At 49.4% G+C, this 23,060-nt stretch overlaps 9 protein-coding genes across 9 annotated transcripts; 4 read left to right on the top strand and 5 right to left on the bottom strand.

Moving 5' to 3' along the window:
- Window positions 1-723: 723 nt before the first annotated feature.
- N7520_006782 (O-methyltransferase) lies at window positions 724-1,468 on the bottom strand (the record flags this gene model as incomplete). Its single annotated transcript, XM_057140716.1, has 2 exons — window positions 724-923; window positions 994-1,468. The coding sequence occupies 2 exons, from the start codon at window positions 1,466-1,468 to the stop codon at window positions 724-726; spliced, it is 675 nt and encodes a 224-aa protein (XP_056994722.1).
- Window positions 1,469-1,964: 496 nt separating this feature from the next.
- N7520_006781 (transcription factor domain-containing protein) lies at window positions 1,965-4,317 on the bottom strand (the record flags this gene model as incomplete). The annotated part of the gene is made up of 3 exons (XM_057140715.1): window positions 1,965-4,083; window positions 4,130-4,184; window positions 4,236-4,317. The coding sequence occupies 3 exons, from the start codon at window positions 4,315-4,317 to the stop codon at window positions 1,965-1,967; spliced, it is 2,256 nt and encodes a 751-aa protein (XP_056994721.1).
- Window positions 4,318-4,989: 672 nt separating this feature from the next.
- N7520_006780 (MFS transporter) lies at window positions 4,990-6,969 on the top strand (the record flags this gene model as incomplete). The annotated part of the gene is made up of 9 exons (XM_057140714.1): window positions 4,990-5,209; window positions 5,249-5,449; window positions 5,499-5,576; window positions 5,627-6,061; window positions 6,109-6,258; window positions 6,318-6,629; window positions 6,683-6,777; window positions 6,825-6,902; window positions 6,955-6,969. The coding sequence occupies 9 exons, from the start codon at window positions 4,990-4,992 to the stop codon at window positions 6,967-6,969; spliced, it is 1,584 nt and encodes a 527-aa protein (XP_056994720.1).
- A 285-nt stretch (window positions 6,970-7,254) lies between these two features.
- N7520_006779 (uncharacterized protein) lies at window positions 7,255-8,887 on the bottom strand (the record flags this gene model as incomplete). The annotated part of the gene is made up of 2 exons (XM_057140713.1): window positions 7,255-8,163; window positions 8,210-8,887. The coding sequence occupies 2 exons, from the start codon at window positions 8,885-8,887 to the stop codon at window positions 7,255-7,257; spliced, it is 1,587 nt and encodes a 528-aa protein (XP_056994719.1).
- Window positions 8,888-9,813: 926 nt separating this feature from the next.
- On the bottom strand, window positions 9,814-11,591 carry N7520_006778 (glycoside hydrolase family 28 protein; the record flags this gene model as incomplete). The annotated part of the gene is made up of 4 exons (XM_057140712.1): window positions 9,814-10,555; window positions 10,611-10,756; window positions 10,804-11,283; window positions 11,340-11,591. The coding sequence occupies 4 exons, from the start codon at window positions 11,589-11,591 to the stop codon at window positions 9,814-9,816; spliced, it is 1,620 nt and encodes a 539-aa protein (XP_056994718.1).
- Window positions 11,592-12,426: 835 nt separating this feature from the next.
- On the bottom strand, window positions 12,427-16,178 carry N7520_006777 (GTPase BMS1; the record flags this gene model as incomplete). The annotated part of the gene is made up of 4 exons (XM_057140711.1): window positions 12,427-15,738; window positions 15,809-15,898; window positions 15,956-16,026; window positions 16,118-16,178. 4 exons carry the CDS (start codon window positions 16,176-16,178, stop codon window positions 12,427-12,429), a joined length of 3,534 nt encoding a protein of 1,177 aa, XP_056994717.1.
- Window positions 16,179-16,810: 632 nt separating this feature from the next.
- N7520_006776 (urea carboxylase-associated family protein) lies at window positions 16,811-17,788 on the top strand (the record flags this gene model as incomplete). Its single annotated transcript, XM_057140710.1, has 2 exons — window positions 16,811-17,549; window positions 17,613-17,788. The coding sequence occupies 2 exons, from the start codon at window positions 16,811-16,813 to the stop codon at window positions 17,786-17,788; spliced, it is 915 nt and encodes a 304-aa protein (XP_056994716.1).
- Window positions 17,789-18,725: 937 nt separating this feature from the next.
- On the top strand, window positions 18,726-19,174 carry N7520_006775 (uncharacterized protein; the record flags this gene model as incomplete). Its single annotated transcript, XM_057140709.1, has 4 exons — window positions 18,726-18,740; window positions 18,800-18,840; window positions 18,911-18,979; window positions 19,087-19,174. 4 exons carry the CDS (start codon window positions 18,726-18,728, stop codon window positions 19,172-19,174), a joined length of 213 nt encoding a protein of 70 aa, XP_056994715.1.
- Window positions 19,175-20,818: 1,644 nt separating this feature from the next.
- N7520_006774 (aminotransferase-like domain-containing protein) lies at window positions 20,819-22,877 on the top strand (the record flags this gene model as incomplete). The annotated part of the gene is made up of 8 exons (XM_057140708.1): window positions 20,819-20,989; window positions 21,093-21,129; window positions 21,216-21,247; window positions 21,309-21,351; window positions 21,408-21,575; window positions 21,629-21,705; window positions 21,751-22,572; window positions 22,620-22,877. The coding sequence occupies 8 exons, from the start codon at window positions 20,819-20,821 to the stop codon at window positions 22,875-22,877; spliced, it is 1,608 nt and encodes a 535-aa protein (XP_056994714.1).
- Between the last annotated feature and the right edge of the window lie 183 nt (window positions 22,878-23,060).

Below are 23,060 nucleotides of genomic sequence, written 5' to 3'. Positions count from 1 at the left end.
CCCGGCGCTCTTCCCCTGAGCTAACATGCTGGGATGATGCAAGTTCCTTCATATTTGAATTCATATTCCAAAAGACTTTGAGACTCAGAACTTTATCACCTTAGCATCCCTAAATACCACTTTTGTACGGCCTATACTTCTTTAAACCTATTTTAAAGCCAGAATATTCCTTCTGTCTATCCATGCGATTGCTTTGAGTTAACCTACAAGATCAAATATTCTGTATATCGCGTGACTAGACAACTTCCTGATATATATATTTTCCCACACGCCACCTATGATGAACTGACCTGATTCCTCTAAGACTGTTTGCCTTTAGATATTGCTTGGAAGGTGGCACACTCTGGACCTCGGGAGAGCTGTGGGGCTACCAGTGGACATATAACTTCGTGGATTAACTCTAGATTATCGCTTGTTCATCCTCTTCAAAATATCTCCCTCCAGTCATGGTGCCCTCATTGAACTTCAATGTTGGGAATTAACACGACTAAGGTTCCTCTCGACTTTGTTGTGTCAGAACCTTTCTTACCTGGTCCTGAGCCCTCTCAGTAGGCTAGCCTAATTGATTTGTTTTGTTTAAAATTCTCAGTGAGACAGAATAAAAAATCCGTTACAATTTGAAGGGTTTCATTTGAGACGCAGTAATGATTTTATATGCATATAGTAGACGTAATGAGAGTATGACCAGCTATGATCGGCTGTGGCCAGCATCATTCCCATAACTCACTGATAAACAATCATATCCATACCACCAGTATAAGGCATAGTAACCCTCCGGAACCGACTACCAGGCGCATCAACATACGCAAACAACTCCTCATACCCAGCACTAGCCTTAAGCGTATTATCCGCAATAATCATAGCTCCAGGCCGGAAATGCGGTTCTACCAGCTTCAGCGCGGGAAGAGCAAGAGGTGTCCAAACTAAGTAAAAAGTAAAGCAGTCAGCACAATCACAGAACGAGGCAAGACATATAAAGGAAAAAGAACATACTATCCAAAAGCATGAAGTCGACCGTTCCAAGGTCCTTGCCCAGTGTCTCCCGTAGATCACCAACCCGCAGATCAATCACACCCTGAATCTCCTCTCCAGCCTTCTCCCAGTTCTTCCGTGCCTCAGCAGCCTTCGATACCTCCTTCTCAGTGGCGATAACTATGCCACTAGAGCCACTCCACGCGGCATTCTGAGCCGCAGCGAGCGCAAGGTAAATGGTACTCACGCCGAAACTGGTTCCGGCTTCGACGATAGTCGTCGCGTTGATGCTGCGCAGGATGTGGTAGATAAGTTCGCATTTATCCTGATCTAAGGCGATGAACTTGTCACGCATAATATTGTCGAATTCATTTGTCGTTTGGCCTGGGAGGGAGGTCCATTCTATTTTGGATTCTTGGCTTAGGGATTGGGAGTGGAGATCTTTGAGAAAATTGAGGAGGTGTGGGGTTGCTGTGAGGGGGGTTGGGGGTGCCATTTTGGAGGTTCAGTTTTGAGCTTGGTTTGGATGGGTGAATGAATGAGGATTCTGGATTGATATATGGGTTATTTGTAAGAGACAGTGTTGATCCTGCGGGTATAAATTTGGTAGATGATCATGTAGGTGAGTCAGATTAAGTCCCACTACGGAGTATGACTTCCCCATGTAATGCGGTGCACGACCTCGGACCCGCTCGGGCAGTTCTTCAACTGATTTATTTTACGCACTTTCGCACGTGTCTATAAGCTCTGCTTCGCTTTCTTACAAGTTAAGATTATTGATCTGTTGGAGGATACAGCGCCATACGTCCTTGAAAAAGAACAGTAGTCGGTGTCAGAACCCGGAGTAGGATTGCAGATGTAGATGTAATGGAGTCCGCGGAGATAGTAGAACAGCACAATATAAGTAAATTAGTCGATTCCGCGGAGAATGAAAAATAACATTTATAGTCTAAGTTTAAACATTACCAGATCGAATTATAGTAAAGAACCTCTCAAACACCCTCCAATAAATCCGCATAGCTATTCAGCGACCTCCCAATTAGATTAACCATTTCCCAAATATAATCCGCCGTGAAAAGGCGCGCCCAAAGACGTGTCACCGCCACACTTAGCCGAGTATTCGTGGCCAGAAGCCAATCACGAGAAACGCCATGCTGCACCTCCATGACCATCTCAATTACAAAGTCCCTTAGGCGAATCTCTTGCTCCGTAAGCACGGGGTCCGGATCCGGCCCCGTTACCGCTTCTAGCCACTTGGCCAGTACAACGGCACATTCGAGTGAGCACAGGGCGTGCTGATTTGACCAGAGTGCGACCTGGGAGTGCGCCACGTATCCGATGCCGAGCTTGACGGGTGTGCTAAGGGCGTGAGCGCAGTGTAGTGCTGCACGGGTGAGGCGGTCGCCGCGCTGAACGGAGAGGTTGTCTTTAAGGCTCTTGGCTATTTGGACGGAGTCCCAAGATTGTAGGTGCCGAGTGGATCCACAGTCGGCACTTAATCTGATATATGCTAGCCGGAGCAGGGCTGCTGACGTGAATGATAAGGGGCCATGGGGACTGAGAGGGTCGACTGATGACTCTTGATTCCGTTCCCAGCACTGACACCATCGTTCTAGGGCTTGCTCGAATATAATAAGATCTGATGTTGGGGCGATAGATGAGTTGAGGCGGTTGTTGAAGCGGGATACGTATAGGCGGCTCGTTTTTGTCATCATCCATATATCCTGCAGTAGGGCGTGGATGAGCACGTAGCCACCGAGTGTCGAGAAGCGTTCCATATCGCCATGAGAGGTAAATAGTGCTGCCAGCGCATCTCGAAACTTGGGTTCCCCGGGACTTTGACTGCGAGCGAATTGCCAGTCATCAGGCCCTGATGCCTGCCATTCCCTCTCGGTGCATGGCAGGTCCAGAGTGATCTCTTCAGTGAGGAGGACTGGTGGAATATCAAAGACAATGGTGTGGATGTTGAAAAAGCAGAAGATAATGAGCTTGGTGCGCTTGACTTGCTCGCGAAAAACCCAGCTCGCCCAGGTTCCGTCCTGCTCAGGAAGTCGGTTGAGGCCCCCTTTCCGCAAAAGTGCCCCCAACGTGCTTCGAATAGACAGTGCCTCGTAGTAGGGCGGGTCATTTAAGAACCACCCCGAGACGGATATTAGGAAAAGCAGAGACTGAATTGTTTCTAGCATGTCGGTACCGTTCGGATCTGGCTCTGGTAGTTTTCCTGAGTGAAACGTCCGTCGGACGTATTCCAGAGTGACCGGTTTGGCTATTTGGTACAGCCGCAGACTGGTATCTGGCTCCCGGCAATAGCGCGCACCGAGAGCAGCCATAGAAAGGAACAACGGGGGAGGCATGGACTCGACATCGAGAGTTGGCTTATGCACAACTGGATAGTGGTCGTGGTACCCAATCAGGTAACCGGTTAAACATCGGGATAGTGCATGACGAGAGGGAAGAGATGGATCTGGTACTACATTGGAGTAATCCGCTAAAAGGTGAAGAATCTTTTCTCGACACTGCGCTGTCACAGGCAGAAACCCCGTGGGTTGTCTTGCCTTGTTGGCGGGGGATTGATACCCCTCAGGCTGAAGAGACGGTAGCTGCGCACCATGCCGTGGTAGTACCGAGCTCGACGGTGTAGAAGCCGGTTCTGTCGGAGGACCCCTGTCGGAGGTTTGTTCATAATCCGCGACAGGGGAAAACTGCAAAGGTGGAAACAACGGAAGCGGCTGGAACGCCGGTGAGAACGGGTGACTAGGCAGTGGAACACTATCCAGGAACGAGGTGAAATCATTGTCATCGTAAGCGCCAGCGGGATAACCGCCCATCGAGTACCCAAATTCGGACCCCTGCAGAGGCGTGATGCCAGTTTGCCTTGTGGAGGAATGTCCCGGGCCAACAGTTGAGCTTCGATCTACAGACAAGGGATCCGGGAATGGATCTCTCTGTACTGGTATTGGACGATTAGAATGTGCATGGTCTGTCACGACTGATGCTAGAGCATCTAGCCCATCTAAATTTGAGCGAACTGGAGACGGAGATACTGTCTGATGGCTCACGGGGCTCGCCCCTGGTTGATGGGCAAGCCGTTCATGACGGGCGAGCAAGTCTCTATACCGAGATTAGAAGTGAATCATATGAGGTCTATGCGACATACTTGCGAGTGAAGGCTTTTGGGCACTCATTGCAGACATACGGTTTCTCCTTGGTATCTGGTAGGTGTTAGTGGCGAACGGGGCACGAGATTGGAGAAGTATCCATACGAGACCGATCGTGGCGTTGGAGATGCTCTAGACGGGCAAATGACCTGGGGCAACGATGGCACTGATAAGGCTTGCCCTCCATGTCTTCATTGTGTGGCGTGCAAGAGGGGACTTTACTTGGGGTACACGGAGCGGACCAACTCCGGCTACATCATGTGCGCGACATCAACTTGGATACCCGACGTTCATTACGGAGTACTTATGATTGAATTATCCTGGATTATTTTGGATTATTTTGGATTATTTTTATGCTCAGATCGAAGATCTTTCTTTTTTCACCCACAAGCTCAATGTTAAAATTCAATTATGTAAACTCGATTATTCTTATGAGAAAACGGAAATCCTCCCAACTCTCCAAATTGGAGATCGCCATAAGTGGAGAAATGGGATTAGTCAGAACGGAGTCAAGTCCGCTCAATCAGTTTTCGGCTAAAAAGAACCTTGCATGAGGATTCGAATAACGTCGAATGATGCAATTAGTGTACACCACTAGATCAGATTCAGATATGCAGAGTATGCCAATATCACAAATCACCCCCAAAATGCCTGAATACGATGAATAATATAGAACACTCTGAGTCAATCAAATTGGAGAAACTCCAAGGCTCAAAGCCTGCTAAGCAGTTTCCCGGTTTCTCCAGTTTCTCCAATTTTATTAGTTTTATTTTTCATGCTGATTCTACACTTAAATGATCTGCTCTGTCCAATTCATAGATCCAGAGCAAAAACAACCGTTTCCCCGAATTATCTTTATATGGAATCGGATACATCTGTCGCTAAATCGGCGCCCGTCATGAGCAGACGTGATCCCAGCCCTGACTCCTTAAGATCGGAGATTGAATATCTCTATCTCGAATTAGAGACCCCGCTACCTACTCCATGCATTACATTACCTCCAGCTGCGGGTCAAACTGCACCACCTGAAGCTCCAAGCTTGGAAAAGTATACTTCGCCATTTCTGTGGCCGAAATGGCGTAAGTGGATGATGACCTGGATTGCTTGTGCGGTTACAGCGCTGGCTGGTTACTCTGCTGGTGAGGTTAGTCCAGCATCCGAGGAATTGACTAAAGAATGGGGGATTAGTGCTGTGGTTTATAATCTCAGTATTACAATCTTTTGTATTGGATTTGCCCTGGCACCTATGATTCTTGCCCCATTCTCCGAGATTAATGGTCGTCGACCCATTTTTGTTGTTAGTGGTGTTGTTTTTGTTGGTATGTTCTCTCCCATACTGGATATGCGTGATTGCTAATGGTTGTTCAGCTTGTTTGATTGCATGTGGTGGAACTCACTCTTTCGCTGGATTGTTGGTCGCTCGGTTCTTCCAGGGGTGTAGTTCTTGTATGTCTCACTGTTACTCATTATGATCACAAAACTAACATATTACCCAGCGACGTTCTCGACTATGGTCGGTGGTGTCATTAGTGACATTTTCCACTCACATGACCGAAACACTCCCATGGCGCTCTTCTCTGGCGCTGCTTTGTTTGGAACAGGTCTGGCACCCATTTTATCAGGTGCAATCGTCACACATACCACCTGGCGCTGGATCTACTACTCGCATGCTATCGTGTCCAGTGTCTTCGTGGTTATCATCTACTTCTTCTTCAACGAGACCCGCGGAAGCGTCCTACTAAGCCGCAAGGCCAGTGCCCTGAACAAATACTACGAGAAACTCGAACAAGCCGGACATTTCGGTGTCATCACATTCTCCGAAGATCAGCCCGAAGGAAAAACCATCCGCCGGATTCGATGGAAAGTTGAAAGCGACGAACAGCGCGCTTCATTGTTGACTGCCGTTCAAATCTCAGTATCTCGACCTTTCCGTAAGTCTTCAACTATACATCTACAAACCTCCACTAACAGATTCCAGACATGCTCTTCACCGAGCCCGTGGTATTCTTCTTCTCTCTCTGGGTATCATTTAGCTGGGCCACTCTCTACCTCCAATTCAGCTCCATCCCACTCGTCTTCCGCACAAACCACCACTTCAACGTCGAACAAACCGGCGCCGTCTTTACCTGTAAGTGCAATGTGATCCAAAACCAGTCCGAAAACCTCTTAATGTCTAACAAAAATCAGCTCTATGCGTCGGTGTCATAATAATCACTCTAATAAGTATCTACCACGATAAAATCGGCAGCATAATCAGCGGAAAAATACCCCAAACTGCTGAAGGCCGTCTCTACTTTGTCTGCATCGAATCCATCCTCCTTCCCATCGGCCTCTTCTGGTTTGGTTGGACCTCTTATCCATCTGTGCCTTGGATCGTACCGACCATCGCCGTCGGCTGTGCGGGAATGGGTATCTTTTCCATTTACCTTGCGACTTTCAACTACCTAGCGGATACGTACCACCGGTACGCCAGTTCGGCAATTGCGGCGCAGTCATGCTGTAAGTTTCCAGTTTTCAATTTCTTGCATGAGAACTGGACTAATTTGTTATAGGTCGGAACTTGCTTGGTGGTATCTTCCCGTTGGTTACGAGTGCCATGTTTACGAATCTGGGATATCCCGAGGCTTCAAGTCTTTTGGGTGGAATTGTAGGTTTGATTCTCTCTGGATATGGGATTTTTGCTAATCTGCATAGGGACTTGTTCTTACTCTTGTGCCTTGGATATTGGCTTTCTATGGGCCCAGGATTCGGGCGCGTAGTAAGATGGCTAGTGTAAGTATTCCCCTACATTATAGTGGGTATTGGCTAACACTGCATTCTTCAGGAACTGAACAAGTGAGCACAAGCATATTGAAAATAGAGTTCCGGTAATAAAAATAGATTAACTTAGATGATCCTTTGGGTCAATGCAGGGTCAACGCTATAATGATCCCTACAATGAATGACTTTACTACGCTTAAATATGAGTATGCATGAGTCCAAGTTTCCGATGTGGGAATATTGTGTATGCAGGATGCAATTCTGTTGGAGACATTATCATGTCTACCCCAAAAGAATGATTTTGATCCATAGACCAATGAAAAATCCAATGCAAAGCAATTCCTTGGGCAAATGATGCTATCCTTCACCTAGAGTACCCCTGGGATCCTCTGGAAGGCTGTGCACGAGCCCTGGGGCGGTGTGATGCATACCGCTCATCATCCTCACTATCACTCTCCATCTGATCCAGGATGCGATCGATTTCATCGCCTGCGTGAGATTCCAGCCCAAATCCGGAGGGCCTGAGCTCGAAGGGCCGGCCAGTATGGGGCCTGTCGCTCAGTGAGCTTTGGCTATGATGATCACTTGCCATCCCATTGGAGAGCGAGTGGATCGACTCATTTAAACTGAGTTGCGAGGCGGGGGGCTGTAAAGGGCGTGGGCTGGAGCGGTATCCAGAGTTCTCTGGACTGGACATGAACATGAGTGTCTCAATTGCGTCTTGTTCCATGGCCGTGCTTTGAGAATGCGTGCGGGACCTGTAGGCCTCGTGCTGTGCTGACAGAGGCATGCGGGCAGAGGGGGGAATGTGTGGAGTCTCGGACCCTAGCACGAGAGGGGACCCTAATGTTTTGGTTATAGAAGGTTCATGAACCGAATGATGCCGTCGATGATGACGGACATATGGGCTGCGCTCGACTGGCTTTGTGCTTGTATTTGGATTAGGTCGGCGACGTCGCGTATCCCCAGATGATATGATATCGACGGGAGGCGCCAGTTTTGGAATTTGAAGAAGTTTTCCAGAGGAGACAGCTGAATGAGAACGGTGATGGGAGAAGTTGCGAGGTGTAGGTGTTGATGATGAGGGCTGTGGATGGGATGTTGGGGTTAAGCCACGTGCTGCACCGTTTGGTATTGGCGGTATTGCCGGAATACCTGATGCGAGACTTTCTAGTCCTTGAATCGCAAGTTGAGTATTATTGTCACGCGACTGTCGAGATTTCTCTATCTTGGCAGCAGCATATGATAGACGTGTACGGATGTGGACCGACAGCTAAACGCGTTAATATTATACTCCAACCAGGATGAGTGTACCCTACCTGTGCGATTCTATTTCCATGAGCTGGCGAGCCTGTGCTCTTTGAACGCTGCCGAGCAGCCCCCTGGGTATCGAACTTTTGTGGCGCAAGACTCGATATGGACTTAACATCCCCGGTTGCTGTCCTTTTGTGACCGGGAGCAAAGTGTACCCCATTCGCCGAACCCGACCCCGAACTCCTTGGGGACTGTGGCGGAGACAAAGAGCCATTGCTCTTCTTCTCCGAAGTATAACCGTCTATTGATCCATTCCAATTCACGGATGATTGGTCCTGAGAATCCGAGTATGTCTTTGGGGTTTGTGCGTCTTCGGAGGGCTGCGAATTTTCGATTTTTATAGATTGACTGGAATCGTGTATGGAGGAGGAAGGAAAACTTGACAAAGAATCTGTGAAAGTGCTCGCAGATTGTGGCTCCGGTCGACGAGCATCGGCCGATGTATCGCTATCGCGCTCGGATGACTCAACATATGATGGAAAGGCGCTGGTCTTGTCATGAATACGAGCATTCAACCCATCTATTTGCAGAGACAAAGGTTGAGGGGACCGAGGAACCTGGACCTGTTCGGCGCGGGTTGCGACTCCTGGCGCTCGTGACATTGAAGCCACAGACCCGGTGTTCGCACTGGCCTCCACATGCGGAACCCCGCGACTAGACGGAGCATACTGAGGGTCATTCATGGCCAAGCAGCCAGCTGTGAGTGGGACGGATTAAGCCAAAAGTAAGAATAAGGAAATCCAAGACAACCAAAACGCGACCCTGTAGCAATTGCGAAATTACGCGGCCACGAGGGGATCTAAACAGGCAAGACGTAGGTAACTTGCGCCGAGCCACCGCATAGAGACGGAGTACCGGGAATGTCCAACGTGAAGCGACCAGGATGCACCAGACAGACGGTCAGGATCTGAATAACTTCGAAGGCGGGCGTGTACAGTGACGCTGGTGCGGGTACTAGGAGTATCTGCCCGATCCAGTGGCGATCGACCAGAACGCGCAGGGTTGAGCACGGGAAAACGGTCAACTGGCAGCCTCTCCACTGGGACCGAAACAATAATCCGGGGTGAATTGGCGTGAGGGTCAAATTAAAGAATGAAATTGTGAAATATGAATTAGATGAAGAAGAATAGTAGAAGCCAAACACTGAGAATTCCTCCGGAATCGCTGGAGCGGAAGTCAAAATGTCGCCTTCGGCTTTCCTTCTGCGGCGACGCGTTCGAGACACGGTCACGTGCGCCACTTACGGAATTGATCGAATCAAATTAAAATCGTATACTGTGAATGACGAGGGTATCTGAAGTTAGCCAAGTGGATGAATTATCAAGTAACAGAGAAGTATACTCGTCGACTTATGCCCTCATTCATGTATGTTTGTGCCGCATTTATCAGGCTGCTGATCGACAAGGGTACTTCCTACGTGGGCACCTATGCCTTTAGCTACTAACAGCAGGAATATGCCAATTAATCTATAAGGTAAAGCCAATTGTATGAAAGATTTGGGATCTTGAAATATATGCACTGTATATATTGTGTTCTTGCTGGTCAACAGCAACGACCCATTCCATTTTTATAACAGCACTGTTTCCTGCTATCTTGGATTCAACCAAGCTTAAGGACAGCCACTGGAAGGGTAGTTACAGCTGCTAGTCTCACCACCTCCAGAGATAGAAACGCCAGAGAAAGTAAAGTCCGAACAACTGTCACTACCACACAGAATATAATAATCCATACCGTCATCGGTAGCAGTGCCAGTAACATCGATGAACGAAATACCGGAAATAGTCACTCCGTTGGTTGGGTCACCAGTAGCACCACCATTCAAGTAGTCCTGCTGGATATCGATACCATAGTCGGAGATACCAGATAGGGTGATGTTCTGGTAGATCACATTGGTAACACTACCAGTAGTATCGGCGTTACTCTTAATACGGCAGCCGTTCTCGCTATCCACGACCTGGGAGTTCTTGAATGTCACAGTATCGACGACGTTGTCACTCTTGCCGCCGATCGAGCCGATGCTCAGACCGTGGCCACCGGAGCAGTAGAGGTTGTCGATTACGATGTTGGAGCCACTGGTGACGGCGACACAATCATCTTGGTTGTACACGACTGTGTCCTCCAGAGTCACGTATGTGCTCTTGGAGATGTCGAAGCCATCGGTATTGTGGGCTGCTGCCTTTCCGTCGGAGGCAGAGTTGGCGGAGTCTCCGGCGGTGTTGTTCAGAATGAGGCCGGAGATGGTGAGGTGTTCGGCATCTTCGATCTGGAAGCAATGGACGGGATAGTTGACGATGTTGAGATTGGTGATCTCTGAGTAGTAGACGTCCTTGACGACAATGAAGTGGTCGGGCCTGAGTGGATGGGTCAGTCTATTTGTTGTTTTTTGCACAGTTGACCTTTTCTTACTTGTCTTGTCCACCGTTAGAGCCCTCACCATCCCAGTAGGCCTCTCCGTTGCCCTCAATTACGTGACCAGAAGCACCGGTAATTGTGAGGTTGGTTCCGGAGATAACAATCGGGTCAAAGTCATCATCGAAAGTGTCTCCAAAGGTCTATCGCCTATTAGTAATTACTTAAGCGTCAAAAGGGTGAAACATACGGTAGTACCAGCGAAGGTGACAGAAGCACCGGTCTGGAGACTCGACAGGTCAATCGTGCTCGAGGGCGGGGCGTAAAAGTCGGATAACACAATGTTGGTGCATGATGCGACGGCAGAGGACAGCGAAGCATATTCGCTGATCACACAGGCAGATCCAGTAACGGAAGCCGCTTCAGCTGAAGACACAGAGACCGCGGTAGTCGAGACAACAGCTGCTGCGGTGGTACTGGGGGCCTCAACCACGACAGTAGAAGAAGTGGAAGAAGTGGAAGAAGTGGAAGAAGTGGAAGAAGTGGAAGAAGTGGAAGAAGTGGAAGAAGTGGACGAGACAGGGGTAGAAGAAGATGCAGGCCGAGTAGCTTTAACCAAAGTAGTTGGTGAGCTCGAAGTGCTAGTTGCGACAGGCACAACAGGGATGGTGTTGGAGGTTTCAACGGTAGAAGCAACAGTGGAAGCAACAGTGGTAGATTCCAATGTAGCCTGGGAATAGTTAGTTGGCTGCTCTCTCCACAGCAAATATTCCTTCAAGAACCTACAGTAGAGTCAGTTGCCCAGGCAGTATCGAGACAGCTGCATGCACTAGACATGTGCTTCACATTGTAGTTACAAGCAGAAGCAAAGCTAGGAAGGCCGGTAGTGGCAGTCACAGAGCTAGCTGTGAAAGTCGCACAGAATCCAGCAGCCTCGGACCTGGAGGCAGTGTATGCAGAAGCACAGGCATGACTAGCGGGATTGTTGCATCCCAAAACTAGCAGCGGAAGGAAAGAAAGAACTAGCGCGCTGCGCATAGTGAAAAGAATGAATGAATGAAAGAATAAGTGAGTGACTAGAAAACAAAATGAATGAAGATGAAGCTTGAGAATGGTCTACGACCTTGGGAGGGAACTAAGTACTCTTATACTATCGTATCCAAAGAATGATCTAGCTCAAACGTATGAACTGGGTCCACTTTCCAGGAAATCAGGGGAAAATCTCCTAGATTGCATGGTTAATATCCGGCAAAACCTCGTCTTAACCCACAAATCAGATTGTTCGTTCTTGGCGCCGCAATGTGTTTTGGTGTTTCATATGGCTAGAATCACATTAACCCACCTAAACTGAGCTCCAAGCCTATTACGGTAAACTATTCCGACCAGACCACGTTTACTCCGTACGCACGTTGCTATTTCCCGAGATAAAAAGCCCGACGGCACCACGCTAGCTAGGGGCCGTCGTTTCATCTTGATGGGGGAACTAAACAATGGCGTTTCGGAGTCATGCCTAAAGCTAAGCGAGCCAAGGAGTTTTAAGACTTGTCTGCTAGCTCCTCGGCTAGTATAGCTAGTGGCCGCCAGTGAAACAACCAGATTTCTTGGCCCATTGACAGCCATAAGACCCACTTAGTACCGCGGAACGTGGTCGTCGAGGACTTTGGCATCAAAAGTGGAGAAGGTAGGGATACTTAGTGTGCTGTCTACGTAGGCAGGTGGAACGAGAGCAGTGTGGCTGTTATTTGGTGAACTTGCCGAATTTGCCGGTACTGGACATCATTGAAGGACATACAATTGACTTTTTGATCTAACGCCGTCTATGCAAGGAAAAGATGTCCCGTAGTCATGACATGTACAAAAATTAAACACGCAATCATCTGCGCTTCTTTCCACCACCACCGCCATCTTCATCGTTCTTTCTCTTCTTGCCCTCCTTGCGCCAGTAGTCATTCTTCTCTCTCTTCTCGCGGGCAGCCTTCTTCTCCAGACTGTCAGCAACCTTGGCGCGGTAAACCTGGCGCCGCTCTTCCTGCTTAGCAGCACGCTTGGCCGATTTCTCATTCCGCATAGTAGTCAACTTCTGCATGAGATCGCGGGCCTTCTTCTCTTCACCACCAAGAACGACAGCACGCTTCTGCATGTAGGTCTTCTCCTTGTTGGCCTTCATCTTGGTGATCTGGGAGTTGTAGGGAAGGTCGGCGGCTAGCTGGCGGGGCACACGTAGCGGGTTGAAGTGACGTTCCTGTCGCTCGATCTTGCGGTAGGCTGAATCACTGTTCATGGGGGTAGGGATTCCCTGGTCACGGCGGACCTCACCGGTCAACCGCATACCCTGCCAACCGCCAGCTTCTTCGGTCTGGTCGAGCAGGTTGGTGACAGGGTTGTAGTAGCGGTGCGGCTTGATCGGGTACCAAGCGCGCAGGAAAACAATATCACTCATCAAGATTTTATCCTCGAAAGTAGCACGATAGTAGCCGTCGGGCTTGCTGAGAGCTCGCTTGATCTGACCACGGATACCAGAGACTGTACGAATTGAAGCACCCTCGAACTTGGCAATCTCCAGGGCAGAGTTGAACATGTCTTTGATGAAAGCGGTGTTCTTGAAAATCTTGTACGGCACACCGGTGAGTTTCAACTTTTTGACAATCTCGGTGTGCTCGTCCACGGCGAGAACCACACCAGTCGCAGCAATGCGGAATCCAGGATTCTTGTTGGAGAAGGATTGGACACAGCAGAAACCGGTGTTGGGGGCTACAAGGGGACCGTAGAAGACACCGGTACAATGCATGTGCTCAGGGGTGTACTTGAGCAGACGGTTTCGTGTCCGACTGTCCGAAGTACTGTAGATGGGCATGGACTGGAAGCGACGCCAACCGAGCGAGAAAATCAAGGGATCGTTGCTCTTCAAGATCTTCTTGTGCCAACGGTGACGCTTGATGCGAATCTGAACATATCCGAAGCGATCCTCGGTAGGAGACAGTCCTCCGACGATAACAGGGAAACGAGGGCTGAACTTTTCAACGAACTCGCATGGCACGTTCTCCAGAACGATTCGTGCATAAGTACCGGCCTTGTAACCCTCAGCACGAGCGCGAGAGGCTGGGTCAAGGTTGTCGAACTCGGCGCGGTTGATATCGACCTGCTTCTGCATTTTTGCTTTCTGCATATCGTACCAGTCATCCTCGCCGAACTCCCCATCGCCACCATCACGATTCCCGTCTTTGGCATTTCCAAAGCCCTCGCGATCTTCTTCCTCGAATCGAAGCTTCAGCTCCTCTTTCTTCTTCGCGTTGCGCTCACGTTCAGCTTCCAAGTCTACGGGGCCCTCGGGCTCCGCATCCTCTTCATCATCGTCATCGTCCTCATCCTCATCACCATCCTTGAATCCGTCAAAGACCTCGCCTGACTCCAAGTCCTCAAAGGCTCCATCACCTTCATCATCCGAATCGTCATCGAAATCGTCCATATCGTCATCGTCATCGTCCGAGCCACCACCGCCAAGTTTGCCGGTAACGAAACGCTGTTTGAGCGACTCGATCAATTCCTCATCACGCCACTTGCGCTCAAGCTCATCGTAGTCGTATTCAGGAACGGCGCGGATATCGGCCTCATCGTCTTTCTCGTTGTTGGTCTTTTTGAAGAAGTCGTCGGCTTCTTCAGCTTCGATGTCTGATTCCTCCGATTCATCGCCGTTGTCTTCGCCACGCCAGATTTGCACAACATCGGCAGGGGCGATAGAGTCGTCATACATCATGCGAGACAGATCACTGACGCGGAAGGCTGGCCGCTTGCCATGGAGGGCTTTGGCGTTTTCCAACATGTTCTCCTTCCAGCGAGCGTTGCCCTCTTCATCCTCATCGTCTTCATCGCTATCCAGTTCCTGGTCATCGCCGGAGACAGAGCCAATATCGGAGTCACTGTCGGCAAAAGCGACGTCATCGTCCTCACCGTCAGTGTTTGCGTTCTGTCTTTTCTTGAAGCTATCCTCGAAGTCTGCTGGCGCTGATACGTCGACTTCATCTTCATCATCATCGTTTTCGTCAAAGTCACCCTCGTCATCCTCATCAGAACTTTCCTCATCTTCACCGTCTTCGATTTCCTCGTCGTCTGATGCAGCTTGGACGCGCTCAGAATCAGCTAGTCGAGCGTGTCTCCGCTGTTTGCGGCCAGTGCCTTCATCCTCGGCATCCTTGGAGATCGCCTCACCACCACGGAACAGACGAACACCCTGGTCAGCCTCACCAAGCAAGCGACGCTCGCTCTGTAGACCAACCACGAGCTGCTCGCCTAAGCCCCGGTTCTCGTCATCTGACTCCTCATCATCTGAGCCCCGGTTGAAAGTGTTTGTCCTGACATCAATGTAGACGGCATCTTTGTCGACCAGCACACCACCCACGTCAGACATGGGAGCAAAGAGCAGCTTCTGCTTCTCGCCCAGCTTGCGTCGTGAAGATTTTCCAGTTGCTTTGGCGATTTGCTGGTCCATAAAAGGAGTCGGGCATGGATCCGGCAATCCTTCGATACCAGAGACGGTCAAATCGCCCACACCAGGCACGTGCACTCGGGCACCATTAGCCGGGAAGTTGGTGCCTCGGAGATAACCGTAAAGTGCAACGGTACGGTCACACTTGGGGTTCTCTTCAATCTTGGTTGGGGGTGTGATGTCCAGAAAGCGATCTGCCAGTGCGTAAGGGTGGGAGTTACGCCAAATAAGAGGACGCGGGTTCTTCATGACTGAGAGGAAACGGGAGAGATTGTGCACTTCACGATCGGGGTAACGACCGTTGATCACACCGGAAAGATAGAAGAGTTTGGCACCCTGGTAAAGCTCGCTCCAGAAACGGTGCTTGAGGCGCTTTTTGGTCATCTTCAGTGTGCTCTGTTTCTTGAACAGATCCAGATGTGTCAAGATACCAAAGACATTACCCGGCATACCGCTGGTAGACAGAGCATTCAAGAACTCCATTGTCTCCATTTCGAAGCCGTAGTTACCGTCAATCATGAGTAGGACGATATCCGCAATCTTGGAGACATCAATCATGGCGGCGAGAGAGTCGGAGGGACATTCGAGGAATGTGAGACGCTTCTTCTTGGAGGTAACGATGGTCAATGGACCCTGGGGTGAGCTGAGGGTCTGCTTGGTATAACGACGAATCAACGACTTGATGAGGGTAGTCTTTCCGACCTGTATATACCCAAAAAGGCTGTTAGAGCTTTGATACCGCATTTGACATGGACTGGAGGCCATAACTTACACCGGGGGGTCCAACAACCGCAATGACCGTCGGAGGAGCCTCCTCGGGCATGCGATCGACCTGGGGGACATGGAGTCTCTTTTCCTTGACCTAGAGAGCAATCCTGATTAGCTTCCGCATGGAAATTTTGAGGTGCTGTAAACGTACCTCCGAGGACCGCGCGGCCTGCTTGTTGAGCTTTCCAGGGTTGGAGTAGGCAAAAGCCTTTGGGTTCTTTCCTATCGGTAGAAAATGATGTCAGTAAGGTGTGGGCTGGACAATCGAGTCGCCATGCAATCTCCGAGGATTTGCGGAAGCGCTTCAACGTACCTTCATATTTCTTCTTCTCCTTAGCCGGCCGATGCGACCGGTTCGCTTGATTGTCCGCCATGTTGCGCGAGGAGGTCTCAGACCTCAAAGCTGTTCTCTGTTAAATATCAGAGAGAGAACACTGGACAAGGCGACAGCAGCAATAACTCGGGACTCTCTTGGTCCAAAATTATTATTTCGGGGCGGAAATATGTGGAGCCGATCAAGAAAAAAAGCCGTGTCTTGATTAGGCCTAGCGCGAGATGAGCTCAGACTTTAGGACACCTCAGGCATAAAGGCATCAAGGTCTAGGCAAATCCACTATCTTATCAGCTTATCGATGACCGGGCCGGTCCCAGACGATAAGGTCTGACCCCTCATATCGGCCCGATGCATTAATACTCTTCCAATGCTGGTATTGGAATTGGAGCGGGGTTGTAAACGATTCAATCTCGTAATAGACTGGCATGTCCGCAGCTGAATATGTTTCACACATGTGGGCCACTCAAACCTGATCAAGACGGGTCCGGTTACCGTCTATGCGGGGGCGATGGGTCTAGATAACGGTCATCCGAGTATATATACACCTGTAGAATCCCTGCCCTAGAACCACCCAAGGATTCTACTTAGCCCTCCATCAGAAATACCTGAGTCTCCGGACAGGAAAATTAGCCTACTCCGTGGTGCTGTACCATTCACCCATCTACTTGCATAATGGCTTCTCCTCTTCAACCTCCCCCGGCCTACACAGCACCCCCGGATTCGGGGATCCATGCGACATCGCAGCTCTACCAATCCATTTCAAAGACTGCACTCGACTCTGCTGCACGTATTTCCAAAAAATCATTCACAATCCGACCAAAGTCCGGTCAAGCATGGGTTGTCCCCGCCGGCCACATCTGTCGCTTGACAACCCCTGAAGGCCCTCAAGTAGGCGATCTGAACATCTGGAATGCGAACAATCCCCGTGAGCGAATGTGGGCGGCGCGAACTCGGCAAATTCATGCCTCCCACGTCTCTGTGGGTGACCGTCTTTGGTCTAACCTGCCGTATCTGCGGCCCCTGGTGACGATCACAGGCGACTCGCTGGGCGGCGGGCAGTTGCATGACGTGCTAGGACCGGATGGGAAGCGGAAGTCGGAGGTTGTATTTGGCACTACACAGTTTGGGGGACGCGTGCATGACCTTATGGGTACTCGATGCGATCCTTATGTCAATCTCCTTATGGGTGGGGAGACATATGACTTTCACTGCCACTCCAACTTGACACGTTCGGTGGCGCCTTACGGTTTGACAGAGCTGGATGTTCATGATGTGTTAAATGTGTTTCAGGTGACGGGATTGGATGAGGAGGGAAAGTACTTTATGGAGACCTCACCAGCGAAAGCGGGTGAGTACTTTGAGTTCTTTGCCGAGGTGGACGTCTTATGTGCGCTTTCGGCATGCCCAGGTGGTACGTATTATACATCAGGAATAATTTGAGGCAAATGGGGGCTAATTTCTAATTTCTTCACAGGCGATCTTTCCAACTGGGGCTGGGATGATAAAGAGGGCGGTATGGGGTCGACTTGCCGGCCACTTGGTGTTGATGTATACCAATTGGCTGATCCAAAGGTTCTGGACGGGTGGAAAGCACCAATTAGCCCGGCATACAAAGGCCTACATGGGATGAGAATGCCCCTCCGCGATTAAGACAGTGTTAGGGAATTGCTTTATGTACACCATAAAGGATTAATTGTTCTTATTCTCCTGACTCAAAAGCCATGGGTATCCTCTTGATGAACTAAGACGCGGCGCAGAATAGCAAATTACCGTGTACACAAAATAACTCTCTGATTTGAACAAATATTTTTGGTAACTTCTATAGTCCTTATAGAGGACCATTCTCATTAGTGCGGCTGATCCACGAAGTATGTCCACAAACACCTAAAATCATTGGAAATAATCTGTATTTCACGCCTCCTCCGATATGGCCAATCTTATTGGTCTAATGACAATTAAAATCAATTCTCCGAATAGTATGGCTGGTCTCTATGACTCAGCGCAAGTGCATATTTATCACATGACTATGCCCCGCGTTTGGAGACGCACGTCATCGGGGATCATGCGCATAGTTACATCAGCGGGTGGAATTTGAATAGATGGAAAGGATACAGGAAACCAAGTCTCTTAATTTAAATAGGCAGTCAGACTCAGGCGCGAGTGACGGAGAACGTGGCTCAATTTATTTTATTCGTCATCACGTATCGTGAATCGTGATCAGGCATCCATTTTGTTTAATTTACGAACCAGAATTATAGCCTCGGAATCCGGTAGAGAAATCACGACATTTCAACGTTAAGCAACGCGGAGTTGATGCGGTGCAACAATTTGAATAATCGAGGGAATCTAAAAGTCAAAAGTCAAAAGCAAGTTAGGCGCAGGGGCTTGAGGTAACAAGGTCCTTGGTAACTGGATGTCGTAAGACCAAGTTAGGCCCCTCTTATCAGCTCACGCGTATAAAAAGCAACTTTCCCCCTCCAATTCCATCTCCACCTTTTCTTATCTCCACCAGCCTTTTCGAACTTACCCTTGTCAACCCACTGCACCTCTCTACTTTCCACTGAAAACCCACACTTCGCTTTCAATAATGCCTCAGTACAACGTACGTGACTATTTATAAATATTGGCCTTGAAGGCTTTGCTGACATTTATCCTTATCAGGTTACCTTGAAGGAGGGTGCTCCGGAGGAGGAATTTGAGAAGTCGGTCTCGCCCAACCATCTCTTCCATGAAATATTATAGAATGTTGTATTGATCCATTTGTGATAACAGGGCCAAGTCCGCGGCACAGGAAAAGGGCGGTACCATCACGCACGAATACAGTCTCATCAAGGGCTTCATGTATGAACTCCACTTTCCCCGCAAATGCTTTCCCGTCTACCCAAGCGCCGAATCTACCCCTCCTCAACCCATTCACAAGTCCAAACACTAATTACCGATCCTGGCAGTGTTGAGTACCCAGAAGATCACGTGGGTACCCTCGAGTCCAGTGAGCATATCCACGTCGAGCAGGACGGTGAAGTGAAGACCCAGTGAACTATGGGACTCAGCCCGAAAGCCATGCAGTCATCCGTGGGACACCTGCGAGGGCCCTAGGCCGAATGACAATCCAACCGGCGATGACGAGATAGCGGGGAGTTTATTGCTTCAGAGTGATAATATGATACTAGGGATACGCTTGACCCCCATGCTCTATGTGATATCATTTCTTTTAGCGACTTCAGATGACTGGCAAAGGGAAGCTGCAGTCAGAGACGATTTATTACGACTACTACCTTCAATATGAACTTAAATGCAATCAAGATGTATTGTGCCCAATCGTAGCTCTGCCAGGAGTTTGAGCTAGAGTCCATGTGCTGTTATTTGACTGGTGGGTTTCAGTAGACATCGAGCTCTTGATTGGTGGTCGCGAACCGTGGATACCCGTCTTCATGCTGCTGATAAGATTATCTTGGATATTTGATCATTCAGGAACACCGTGCCCACCTGGGAGTGAGATCTTCTATCAGGAACACGCCCTGAGTGAATGTGTCTGATAAGGTAGGTGTGGTATATCTGTCTTACTCTCCAGTGTAGCCCTATCACTAACATGAAAACCCATGTCTTAATTAATGATTACTTGTCTCTTACTCTGAGTATCTTCGTGAATTAAAAGAACTGGTAAAAAGGAACGCCTAAGGGTAGGTAGTTCTCAAGCTGAAGAATTTAATAGCTCTTAAGCACTGCATGGCTTGTCAGATATAACGAGAGTGCGACTGAGAAAATTCATCATGCATATAGGGCTGAAATGTGATCTGCAGGAAATGTAACTACATAGCTGAAGACAGCAACATGACTTAATACTGCATATGAGCCCAGCATTGTCCTGCTGTTCCTCCCTGCAGATTCGGGGATGGCAAGCTTCTTGCCGGCTCACTCTTGTAGAATAGTTGCCATACGATTCAAGAATTTGGAGGGCCGAGTAAAAAGAAGTAATACTCGATATAAATGCATACTAATAATGGAAAGTCGAAGGATCATATCAGTTGAGCGGACATTATCCGCCGAAGAAAGAATCTATACAGTCCGAGCACATTAAGCTTATCGCGCCGATGCCGGCGATAGCCTTATCTAGGCGGGGCTCGGTGTCCTCGGCTTACCGTACCTGGCCGTATACACCGCCAATTCACGAAGAATTGTACGGAATTCGGCGTATTAGACTGTATTAGTAACCCCTCCAAAGTGTATCTGCGCGCCCTTCATTGACAAGGTTGCAGTTGTGTCGCCAACGACCACGAATTTCATTGCTTCACGGGGTCAAATTAGATAACAGAAATCCACTTGGTGCATCGTGTCTGACTGAATCGCCTAAATATTCCCAAAAGGAGCCTATGATGTACATTTCAAGCTGTATTGATGAGTCATTCGTTCCAATCGGAACCGCGCCGGGTGGATAACGCTGTTGTAAATTCCACCGGAGGCACCGATTCGCCTCCGTTCCCACTCTAACTCTGGCGTCAATCCTTTATATTCTTTCGCAACCCCGTGAACGTCGAATCGAGTACTGTACCACTCTCAATTTTCATATAGCCCGCCGCGTTAGTGCTTGGCATAGCTCCCCTCGCCGCTTTTCGCACGAAACACTTGTCGCATTATCACCGCAGATTACCTTTCCTACCCGCACCGAGCCACTGAGTCGATATGAGCCCACCCTCTGCTGTGGATGTCGAGATGAAGGGGGTCACTGACACCTCTGCGGTGCCGATCCCTGATCCCTTGACTGTCAATGGGGTCCCTGGATGGCGTGAGAAGATGGCCCAGATGCCCACTGGTGTTGCGCCGGCGTGCAGCAGTGATATGTTCAAGAGCCCGGTATGCTCCCAACGACCTCCATGATACAATACTTGTGGCATTTGTAAAGGGACCGGAATTTTTGGATCATGGCTGACCAATCGTGCTATCTGCGGCTATACAGGCTTGTTATACTAAGCCCAAGGCGAAGCGTTTTGACCGTGAGTCTTGGATCTTTAAAAATGCAGCCAATCGCTTGGATTTGGCTCTCAAAGCATTGGGGGTGGTTCTAACTAGTGTTATACAGACTTCTTGTCGCTCGAGGCTAAGTCTCGCAAGGTTGGTACCCCCGAGTACCGTTGAGGACTTGCAAGAGCAAGCGATTTAATGCAATTTCCAGGCCTCGACATTGAAAACCGCTGCCAAATACTTGAAGAACCCGGGTACGAAAATACTCCGGAATATTTAAATCGCAATATGAACTAAACATTGCTTCTAGGCATGCTGTCTCTCGGTGGTGGTCTGCCTTCTTCTGAATACTTCCCAATTGAGCACCTCGATATCAAGGTCCCCACTCCCCCAGGCTTCACTCCGGAAGCTACCCAAAAGTCAGGCACTATTTTGCACTCTGGAAAACACGATATCAAGGAAGGAAAGAGCCTGTACGGTACGTGGATTGGCCAAGAATCGTTGCTTGGATTTCTAATTGACAATTGGCAGATTTGGAAATTGCTTTGAACTATGGCCAAGCTACCGGATCTCCTCAGCTTCTCCGGTTCATTACCGAACACACCGAGGTATGTTTAGTTGGTTCGTGAGATAGCAAATGCTGATGTTGTTAGCTCATCCATAACCCCCCTTATGCCGATTGGCAATGCACCTTGACCGCCGGTAGCACATACGCTTGGGACACTGCTCTCCGTTTGTTCACAGAGCGCGGTGACTACATTATGTTGGAGGAGTACACATTTGCCAGCGCTGCCGAGACAGCTTGGCCACTTGGCCTGAAGGCACTACCCCTGCCCATTGATGAAGAGGGTATTGTTCCAGAGGCTATGGACGAACTTCTCAGCAACTGGGACGTCAAGGCCCGCGGCGCACGCAAGCCCCACGTTCTCTACACGATCCCCACCGGCCAGAATCCTACCGGAGCTACCCAGTCTGCTGAACGCCGCCAGGCCGTGTACAAAGTCTCCCAGAAGCACGACATTCTCATCGTCGAGGACGAGCCATACTACTTCCTGCAGATGCAGCCCTACAGCGAGGGAGCTGCCGCGCCTCCTCCACCCGCAACTCACGAGGATTTCATCAAGTCCCTTGTACCCTCTTTTCTCAGCATGGACGTTGACGGCCGTGTGTGCCGATTGGAGTCCTTTTCGAAGGTTGTCTCGCCCGGTTCTCGAGTTGGTTGGATCGTTGCCTCTGAGCAGATCATTGAGCGTTTCGTTCGCAACTTCGAGGTCTCCTCCCAGAATCCTAGCGGTATCTCCCAGCTTGTCCTCTACAAGCTGCTGGATGAACACTGGGGTCACTCTGGATACCTTGACTGGCTGATCGCCCTGCGTATGTCATACACCGAACGTCGTGACGCACTGCTACATGCTTGCGAGAAGCATCTCCCCCGTGATATCGCCCACTGGGTTGCCCCCGCCGCGGGCATGTTTGTAAGTATGCACTAATCCCTCTGAATGACAATACTAACCTTGCACAGCACTGGATCGAGGTTGACTGGCGCAAACACCCCGGCGTCGCCGCTGGTAAGACCCGCGATACTATCGAGGAAGAAATCTTCCTGTCTGCCGTAGACAACTCTGTCCTGCTTTCCCGCGGAAGCTGGTTCAAGGCTGACAGCTCGGCTACCATGGAGAAGATGTTCTTCCGCGCGACCTATGCCTCTGCTTCTAAAGACCAGATTGACGAAGCCATTTCCCGCTTCAGTACTGCCCTGCGCCAGCAGTTCGGTCTGTAGACTTTGGCGAACTTTCACAGCACTGGTCTAATCAACTAAACCAGAAGTGTCTGGCGCAAGCAGTTGGCCTTGCGTCTCAATAATTTCGGTAGAATTCCCATATGTGTATATAGTGCTGAGTTTTATAGAAATCGGTTCCTTTCACCGGTTCTTCGGCATTTATCCCATCGCATTTTATGTCTT

The sequence above is a fragment of the Penicillium odoratum genome, assembly GCF_028828045.1.
Source record: "Penicillium odoratum strain IBT 22623 chromosome Unknown utg000005l_segment0_segment0, whole genome shotgun sequence".
In the NCBI taxonomy this organism is placed as follows: Eukaryota; Fungi; Ascomycota; class Eurotiomycetes; order Eurotiales; family Aspergillaceae; genus Penicillium; species Penicillium odoratum.
The sequence above is the reverse complement of the archived record's forward strand: the minus strand, read 5'-3'. Positions and strand labels throughout refer to the sequence as shown.